Source organism: Babylonia areolata, chromosome 4, assembly GCF_041734735.1.
Source record: "Babylonia areolata isolate BAREFJ2019XMU chromosome 4, ASM4173473v1, whole genome shotgun sequence".
Classification (NCBI taxonomy): Eukaryota; Metazoa; Mollusca; class Gastropoda; order Neogastropoda; family Buccinidae; genus Babylonia; species Babylonia areolata.
Window position 1 is genome coordinate 43,117,429 of NC_134879.1, and position 10,664 is coordinate 43,128,092.

General features: G+C 43.1%; 1 protein-coding gene across 1 annotated transcript; it reads right to left on the minus strand.

Moving 5' to 3' along the window:
* Nucleotides 1–1,839: 1,839 nt before the first annotated feature.
* LOC143281698 (monocarboxylate transporter 7-like) lies at nucleotides 1,840–10,631 on the minus strand. Its single transcript, XM_076586951.1, has 4 exons — nucleotides 10,503–10,631; nucleotides 4,873–5,049; nucleotides 4,285–4,410; nucleotides 1,840–2,747 (listed from the first exon to the last, which is right to left on the minus strand). Exons 2-4 carry the CDS (start codon nucleotides 5,009–5,011, stop codon nucleotides 2,641–2,643), a joined length of 372 nt encoding a protein of 123 aa, XP_076443066.1. The 5' UTR covers nucleotides 5,012–5,049; nucleotides 10,503–10,631; the 3' UTR covers nucleotides 1,840–2,640.
* Nucleotides 10,632–10,664: the final 33 nt, after the last annotated feature.

Below are 10,664 nucleotides of genomic sequence, written 5' to 3' on the forward strand. Positions count from 1 at the left end.
GCAGATGACCAGTGGTCAGTGACAATGACCCATGATCACTTTGACCTAAAATGTCAGATTCTGACTCTAACAGCTTATTAATGTCTCCACATAATTTTTGTACCTTTAACAATGCATATGACCAGTGCCCAGTTTGATTAATTTGCAGATTTTGACTATTTAACAACTTATTAGGGTATCATGAGTACTTCTGTGCACTGTAGAATGGAGATGACCGCTTGTCAGAGGTCATCTGCATTTAAGAAAGTTCATTTGCTTGTTGATTTCGGTTTAACATGCCTTTCCGCAACCAGGCAACCTCATCACGGGTATGCTTAGACGGAGAATTAATGTCTGACATGTAGGTCAAAGTGACTACTGGTAATTGTCACTGACTACTGGACATCTGCGTTGTACAAGGTACAGAAGTACTCAGGAGACTGATAAACTGTTAGTCATCATCTGGAAATTGTCAAAGTGACCACTGGTCATCTGCATTGTGCAATGAACAGAAATACTAAGCAGACTTAAAGAAGCTGTCAAATTGTCAAAATCTGCAAGTTTACAATAAAGTGATCACTGGTCTGTGCTAGAATATCAATTTTGAAGTCATAGTTTTTACTCAGCGGCGGATCAAACTCAGGAGCTTCCACTCCCCAGGTGGACATTTAACTACCATGCCATATGTGCCTGTGTGGTAATGGTCATTGCTTACTCACCTTCTCAACTGTACGTTACACAACTGACTGGTCAGAGCTGACATAAAATGGAAAATGGGTGACAAATTGTACCGTAGTACAAATATATGACAGTGTGGAACAAAATGTCACAAATGTAAATGCTGTGTCATTTTGTACCGCACACAAAATATAATTGCAACAATTTGTACCATTGTGGCATTTTGTACCACAAACAAAGTGCAAAATGTCGGAATTGTGACATTTTGTACATGTTTACATTTTGCACCGTAACATACGAACGTTACAGTCCGCAAGGCCAAGGGTGTTACCATACACTCCCCCCTGGAATGATGTAGATTAGTCTTATATGTTCTTTGGTGTCTTCTGAACTCATTTTTACATGTTCCCAAGAAAAAAATTGGGGACTCACCCAGAGTTACTGCCCTTGGCACAAGGGTACCCTATCGTGCCCCGGTCAATGAAATTAAGACAAGCTCAACTTCAAAACCTCACAAATCATATTCATATACAGGAAACCACCACATATTTCATGTTTTCTTTATCAGTTGGGTCGTTATTATTCGATTAAATATCAAGAGTGGAAATATCTTAATTTTTTCACAATTAAGGCTTGTATTGGCATACTGTCAAATCTTTGACGATTTGACATAAAATTATCTGGTTGTTTAATTTCATCACTTCTATATCACTCTTTCCGAAATTATTTTTATACAGAGACCTGCTGGGGTCTTCTAGGAATTATTTCAGTATGTTTGGATGAACATTTGAACCTTGACATTTGGGAAGTCACACTGGTCATGATTTTTCTCCAACCCCGAAAATGCTGTTTTACCAGGAATCGTCAGAAAGTAGCGAACTGTGTGTTTCTTGTGTTTTTTTCTGGCTAACATTTACATACGTCATGTTCCCCTGCCTCAGAATACAATAAATACTAATTTGAAGAAGTCTTGTTCAAAATACATTGTGTATACTGTGGAAAAAAGTGATATTATTCAGGAAAATGGAGATAACCCACCAAGCACAGAGTGATAAAATAAAACAAGACAATTTGACATTAAATCTTCGAAGATTTTATTGTAGACCGATACAAGCCATAATTGTGAAAGAATGAATGGAGATATTTCATTTCTGCACAACTATTTGACCCAGCTGTAAAGAAAACATGTGGTGGTTTCCTTGATTTAAACATGATTTATAAGGGTTTGAAGTTGAGCTTGTCATAATTTCCTTGACCAGGATGCGAGAGGGTACCCTTGTGCCAAGGGCAGTAGCTCTCAGTGCAACCGAATTTTTTTTCTCTTGGGAACATGTAAAAATGAGTTCAGCAGATACCAAAGAACATTTTAAGACCAGTCTACATCATTCCTGGAGGGGGTGCTTGGTAACCCCCACAGCCTTGCGGACAATTATTATGAAGGAATGGGAAAGCAGTGGGTGAAGAGAGACCAAATATCCTCAATAACTGACCATAACATGACTGTTGAAGTGGAATAAAAACATATCTTCGAAAACATCCAAGATTCTTATCACTGAATCATAAATGCATGAGTAAGTCACCATCATTTTTTAAGTCGTCAATGCCTATGTACAGTTTCCAGTCCAGCGTCTACATTGCAGACAACAGTCTTCTATCATAATACGTTCTGGAACTGCATTGTGAAGGCTGTCCCCAGAAACAACAGTCAGCATTTTTGGATTCATAGCTCTTAGAACTGGCATGTCATAATCACTGAGATGAGGAAAAAATACTGACACTGAACGCATCATTCATAGGCTGAGATTGTACCTCCCATTGACAAATTAACGAATCGACATGGCACAGTTTGAAAAAGAAAATATTGAGGTAAAATAAAATGATACAATATGAAAAATAAAGAGAAAAAAAAATGAACACATGATATTTTGCTGGTCGTCCCATCCTGATTTTGGAATGAGTGAAAGGTGGGGAGCAGGTCTGAGGTCAAGGCCAGCAGTCCATAAGTTGATGAAAGATGGCGGCCACGATGAGAACAGCGCCACATACCACCAGAGGTACCATGTATGTTCCCGTCACTGTGAACAGCAGACCTGTCAGACACACACACACACACACTATTCAGTTCACCTTTAACCCTGTCTGGAACACTGTTGGATTTCAGAAAACTATATAAACAATCATAAGACTTGTTCATATTGTTTTTTTGACTCACTTGTGCAAATAAAGTGAGTCTATGTTTTAACCCGGTGTTCGGTTGTGTGTGTGTGTGTGTGTCCGTGGTAAACTTTAACATTGACATTTTCTCTGCAAATACTTTGTCAGTTGACACCAAATTAGGCATAAAAATAGGAAAAATTCAGTTCTTTCCAGTCATCTTGTTTAAAACAATATTGCACCTCTGGGATGGGCACCAAAAAAAGAAAAAAAAAATGAAGCCTAATTATATGCAAACTGCATTTACTGTTATATTTTTTGTATTCTCTAAACTTGGCACTTTGATCTGATATTCTGACCCAACAACAAGAGCAGTCATTATTATCATTTTTTGTTCAAACAGGAACTTCTTTTGCTAAGCATGGACGTTTTATTTATTTTGCAAACGTTTTAGTGCAGATAGTAAAAAAGGGAAATTACTCTGTAATTAATGCTAGGGGACTTAATTCGCTTTAAACTGATCTTTCTCATCTTAAACATTACATTTTGAAATCATACTCAATACATAAAAAGCTTGGATCACAAGTGAGTCTTGAAGGCCTTGCCTCTATTGTTAAATTCGGGTTTTGTCCTACAGCTTTTTTCAGCTACTGAGGCAGTGAATTCATATCAACTGAGTCAAGGGCTTGGCACAGTAAAGTGGGGCCCAATCCTCACCTTGCACTGCTTTAAACTTCCTCAACCTAAGTCAGGAAATCATTGACACCTGGGTCATCTTCACTCTGTCTAGGGCTCAGCATGGGGGGGCCGCTTCTTTCTTTCACCAACTAAAGTCAGGTACCCATTCACAGATGAGTTGGAGAGAAGAAAATCAGGGAAAGTGTCTATGCCGAAACGGGGTCTCGAACCCTAATCACTGGTGAATGCTGGATACGTCCACACTTAATTGATTCTGCCGCGGCGCCCATATTAAAAAAAAATTAGCAACTTTTTTTTTTTTAATGTAACATAAATTTGACAGTTTCTCGTGAAATGATACATGACACTGCATTATTCAACATTTTTACTAAAATGTGAAAGAATATTTTTTCTGAAGTAGAAGGCAATGTACTCCTACTTACAAAACTATTCTTAAATGAAAGTACACCAATTTAGTGATCATAAGACGAGAACAACAATTATCGATAAAAATGTTACCCCACATCTACTTTATGAAAGAAAAGGCCTGACCTATGCATTAACCCACTGCGCTGGTAAGGGCCTTGAGAGCCAACCATAATGACAATGATAGTATTCATATAATATCATTGGTTTCTTATATGCAGGCATAATACGTGTGCGTGTGTGTGTATGTGCCTTCATATCTATATGTGGCTTTATTTATAACTTGATGTATGTTTGTGTCTAAAAATACTACAGGCTAAACGCCCATAACAAAGACCAACGCCAGTCCATACTACTACCACAGCCCACCTGCCAGAGGAGCCCCTGCAGCTGAGGCAAAGGCCTTGACCAGACACATGATGCCAAAGGTGGACGTCAGCCGTTCCAGACCCAAGTACTCCACAAGGATCACTGACTGCAGAGGGGGAAAGGCACCTGGGAACATATGTCACACACAATTATTGGGAAGTGTGTTCGTCTGTTCTTTTAAATCTATCCATAACTGTGATTTTAGATGAAAACCCACCCCCTTCCACAGCCCAACCCCTTCTACAGCCCAGTCCACCCCCTTCCACAGCCCAGCCCACCCCCTTCCACAGCCCACCCCCTTCTACAGCCCACCCCTGCCTAAAGTCATCATTCTCCTTGTTCCTCTCTCCTCAATTAGCATAATACAGAAAAATAAAAATGCAAACTTACTAGTCAACAAGTAAAATTACATCAAAGAGTCAATGTGCTCCTAATTAAACTATGAAATATTTCAAACACAAGTTGAGAAAATCATGTGTGTGTGTGTGTGATGGCAGGGAACTGGGTTGAGTTGAGAGAGGATGAACATTTACAAATGCTAACATGCGCATCTGTATTCTGCGGATCCGCACACATACACACACTGACCCAGAAAGAAGCCGTGCAGTCCCAGACAAGCAGCGATGGAGGGGAAGGAGGTGGCGAGGGGGAAGACAAAGCAGGCCACTGCGGACAGCAGTGTGCCCAGGTTGTACACGTGCAGCGTCCTCACCCCCCAGTACACCATCACCCCTGCCAGCAGGCGGCCTCCAGTGTTCAGCAGTCCTGGACGTCAGAATCAGAAACAGTGTGGCGATACATACAGATTACAAGCAAAATGGTAAAATCTGGTATATAACATAAGAAAAACACACACGGCAGAGTCATAGCAAAGCAAATCCAACAAAACAAAAAAACCTTTCCATCTCTCAAAACACACACACGTGAGCACGTGCTTCCCGCCCATATACACACACCCATGCACCCTTTTTTGTATATACGCGTGCACAAGGCATCAAATAAATGTGGTGGTGAAGTCAATATAACTTAATACTAAGCTGTAAAACACAGTGCCATTTCTTTAGACAAGTAAGGAAGGGGAGCATCAATTACAGACATAAAAATATCAATTTCAGTTATAGAAACATCAATTACATAAGTAAGATTTGCATCCCTTTTGTAAAATAAAACATCTCAACTCAAAGTCAAATTCAGAAAAATAAAACCAGTGTCACAGTAAAATTAACTCTTTCATTCCTAGTTTTCTATGAACCATTACTTCCCCTTGTTCCTAGATTCCTTTTACGCATGTATACCCTTCATTCCTGGATTTAGAGAAGAGAAAGAAAGTACGAAGCAGGGTACTTATTTCGGAGACTTACGGCAACGCGGTTCATAACAGTATACTAAGATTGTTATATACCGTTGTGTACAGAATTGATGTGAGAAGGTGTCTGTGACCGTGTTGACTCTATACGGTGACATCTCTGGTGACACTCAGGTGTAAAACAGGTGAGTTTAGGGTAAAACACAACGCATGCAAGTACGTACCATACGCAGGACAGTGTTTTGCTTGCACAGTGTTCACATCATGCAGGTACTCACCGAGTATGCCTCACATGTATCCCAGTGCCACACTGCTGGTCATATCCACAGAAAACTGTCACAATTGTCACTGCAGTTGTCCCAACCACATCATTGATTTGAAGTTTGTTTGCTGTCTAGAAGAGGATGTCTTTCACTACACAAGCAGCTGATGAGCCAGAATAAGAGCATTATTTACACAGTTATATGCACATACACTATTCACAAACAAAACGTTCTCTATATACATGTGTCATTGTCACAATCACCATGTCACATGTCACACAAAGGTGACACGCGTGTGGTACACCTTGAAGCAGTCGCGCTGGTTGCTGCATAAATACACACCACACTTTTCACATTTGATTGTTGTCTTGCATTTTTTGAATGGGTTGTTGGCATAGCTGACACCAGGGTGTGTGTGGTTGTATTTGTTGTGTCGTGCTGTGCACACCACACAGGTGTGGTTGTCACCTTCTCCGCGAACAGGCCAGTGATCTGTGCGGTCAAGACGGGGGTCTGCTGCACTGGTTTCCGTTCTGGGTCGGCCAGGATGGGATTTTTCGACAAAATAATTGCCGATCAGTTGGTGGGCCAGGTCCAGCTTGAAGGAGAGCAGGTCTCGCTTGCTTTGTCCCTGAGGTCTGTGGTCTGTCACCTCCCCCTCAATGACAAAAGCGTTGTATATTGCTGTCTCCATCAGCTTTGTTTCCACCCGTCGATACCACTTCATGGACTTTTTTGACTTGTTTTGACGAGTGTTCTGGTCCAGTCTGTCCACACCATTCATGTTGACGGCGTAGGCAGCCACTGATGGGGGGCAAGGAAACTCAGCGACGGTCCCGTCTTTCTGGCGTCGTCTGGCAGTGGCACCTGAGTTGTCATGAGGTGGGTGTGCTGTGGAAAAGTAGTACACCATTCTGTTATCTTTCCATGATGTTGCTATCATGTCACCACACTGTCGCCATTCAGAAGTGCCACGGGGAATCCGACGTATTTCTGCCTTGGTCTTGACCAGATCACTTGGGTAGCCAAGACGGTTGGGTCGCATTGTGCCGCACAGGTACGTCCCCTTGCCCAACAGGTACTTTGCCAGCACAGGTGAGGTGTAAAAATTGTCTGTGAAGACAACGTGACCAAAGTCTTGAATTGGTTTGGTCAGACCAATCACAACACGAGCACTGAGCCCCATCAGTTTGTTCACTTGTTGTCCGTGTTTTCCTGTATACACCTCCATATTGTAGCAGTACGCGGTCTTGGCGTCAGCAAGTACCCACAGCTTGATACCAAACTTCACAGGTTTGTCCCTCATATACTGTTTGAAGCCTAAACGGCCCTTGAATGGTACCATCGCTTCATCAACTGTCACATTTTGGTAAGGAACAAACTCATTTCTGAAACTGTCCCTGACTTTGTCCAGAATGAAACGAAGTTTGTGGAGTTTGTCACTTCGATCAACAGGTGAAGTAGGATCCACAAAATACACGTATCTCCGAATCTGAAAGAATCGGTCACGACTCATCACACTGCCAAACGGAGTACGGAGAAGAAAGTTTTTTGCACTTGTGCTCCAATAGTGTGTGTCTCTGTCAAGTCGCATAATGTCCTTCATTATCAGCAGCCCGTAATATACCTTCATTTCTTCCAGTGTAATGGGTTTCCACTCACCTTTGTTTTTTTCTGGCTCCTCAGTCCGTTTCTTTGTGGCATTGTTGTTCGTGAAGTTGACAATAGAACGAAACACTTCATCGGAATAAAACAGCTGAAAGTAATCCAGTGCTGTCATCGATGTATCCAGCACGCGAACAGGTCCTGATCGGCGATTGAACGACGTTCTGGTGCTAGGGTCAGGTGCAACGTAATTACCGCTCACCCACTCAAACCGTGGCCGCGTGTAAAACAAAGGCAGGTTTTCATCATCCAGCTCCTCTCCACTTTCGTCACCCGCTATTTGTGCTTCTATTGCAGCAGCTAACTGTGCTCTCTCCTCTTCATTTAGTTGCAACAGATCGAAATCATCATCTGGTAAAGCATTGTAAAATTCATCATCAGAAAACTGGTCTGAATCCGAATTTTCTACACCTTCCATCTTCCGTGTTCGTGTGTTCACTCAGAAATGCAACGTCTGCAGTTGCACACTGGCAGGAATGAAGCAGTGGCCACTTTCCCACGGCCCAGGGAGGGAGAGGGGGGTGTCTGGCATCCATTCCATTCATAAACACTGCCCCACAAGTGCCCCGGTCAAGGATAGATGACGCGCGCTGATGACGCGACTCGCGCGAAGTTCAAAGCGCTTACCGCGAGAACCGATTTTCCGGGCGGCAGGAAGGAAAGGAGGAATTTTCTGCTGCACGGTTTACCGGCCTCCAGGAATGAAGGGTATGATTCTAGCAAACCGGAAAACCGTGCTGCCGGAATGAAAGAGTTAAACATCCTTGTAGTATAAACAGCTAAACAACTTCAAAAAAAAAAATCTCCCCCACCCACCCCTTTCTATCCTTGCATTCACACAGACACACCTGGATGCATGCATGTATGCACACACACATGCACATACACACACACACACACACACCCATCCTCCCCCCACAAAATTTGGATACAACCTGTTCAGTACAGCATGTAACATCAAAAAGGCGTAAACTTATTTGTTAAACGACTGAACTGAAACAGGAATAAAACTGTTTTTAGTTCTAAGAGTTATAAATTCAAGAGTCCTGTAGCATCTTCCAAATGGTAAAAGTTGATAATATTTACATAGTCCATGGCTGTTGTCATTTGAGAAGACTTGCTTTTTTTGACTTGCTGTTCGAAGAGAAAAGCTAATCTATTTTGTCTCACTCCTGTGATCTTACTCCAGAATTACAAGCTGGACAGTCAGTGTCAGTCATACATCACCCCTGTGTTCAGCAGTCCTGGACATAGTGTCAGTCTCCAGACATACAGGCTGGAACTGTCAGTGTCAGTCATACATCACCCCTGTGTTCAGTAGTCCTGGACATAGTGTCAGTCTCCAGACATACAGGCTGGAACTGTCAGTGTCAGTCATACATCACCCCTGTGTTCAGCAGTCCTGGACATAGTGTCAGTCTCAGTAATACGCTATCCCTCCCCTCCCATTCCCAGTACACCAACTCCCAACTAAAAGCAACCCAAAGTGTTCATGGAACGAAACTGATAAGCACGAAACTTGTGGTGCAAAGAACAAAAATTGCCAAGCTTGTTCATCAAGAATTTATAAAACTCCGCCCACCCACACCAAAAGAACACAACAACATCGACTTTCTGTTAGGAAAAAAAATCAGGTCTGAGTTTATCGAAATTTCTGCGGGAATGTTACAGGAAAAAAAAGAACAAATACCATAATCATGATATCATATGAGAAGGTGATTAAAACACAGTTTTTTTATCCCTATTTCTTCTGGGTTGTCTATCATCCGATCATGTGTAGAGTTGGACCTCTTAACCACAGTGAACAAATGCAGACTGAAGCAGTATGGGCATATCTCATGATCAGCAGGGCTTGCCGAGACAATCGTGCAAGGCACAGTGAAAGGAAGGAGCACGAGAGGCTGACAGAAAAAGAGACGAGATGACAACACCCCAAAATAGGCCGGAGACTAAGCTAAGAGGAACAAGGAGAGATGGACTTCTTCTTCTGTGTTCACTCGTATGCACACGAGTGGGCTTATATGTGTATGACCGTTTTTACCCCACCATGTAGGCAGCCATACTCAGTTTTCGGGGGTGTGCATGCTGGGTATGTTCTTGTTTCCATAACCCACCGAACGCCGACATGGATTACAGGATCTTTAACGTGCATATTTGATCTTCTGCTTGCATATACACACGAAGGGGGTTCAGGCACTAGCAGGTCTGCACATATGTTGACCTGGGAGATCGAAAAAATCTCCACCCTTTACCCACCAGGCACCGTCACAGTGATTCGAACCCGGGACCCTCAGATTGAAAGTCCAACGCTTTAACCACTCGGCTATTGCGCCCGTCGGAGAGATGGACAGAACTGGCTGCAGATCATTAGTGGTGCCCTTACCGTTGCAGACTACTATGGGATAGGAGTTTCAGTTTCTCAAGGAGGCGTCACCGTGTTCGGACAAATCCATATTCACTACACCACATCTGCTAGGCAGATGCCTGACAGCAGCAGAACCCAACGTGCTTGTCAGGCCTTGAGTGTATGCTTATACATTTGTGTTCCTTTCAGAGTGGACAACCCATTTGTAGCCACGGGTTATTTTTCAGTGCGCCAAGTGCATGCTGCACACGGGACCTCGGTTTATCGTCTCATCTGAAAGACTAGACGCTCAGAACGATTTTCCAGTCAAACTTGGGAGAAAGGGTGAGAGTGGGATTCGAACTCAGACCCTCACAGACACATTGATAGATACACGTTTTAACCATTCTGCTACCCAGAGAAGAAGAGTACAGAGCGTCCCCTGTCAACATCACATCTTTGACTTTCAAGGTGTGAACTTGGTTGTTCGTTTCGTTTTGTTTCACATTCTTCCGCATACTAAGAATAACCCCCATCACCTAGTCAGAGCACCCCAAGAGCATACAAAGATACATACAGCTCCCCTCCCCACTCCCACCCTCATTTCACCCTCCCCTCCACACACGCCCATGTGACTGACCATAGATGGACAGGATGGTGGCCACCTGCTCCTTGCTGACGCCATGTTGGTAAGCACAGGAGGGGGCCAGCAGGGGAGGCACGTTGCACACCAGCTGCAGCAGAAAGGCGCCCGTCAGGAACAAGGCGAAGGTCCCGGTTCTCCCTCACCCAATCCCCCACA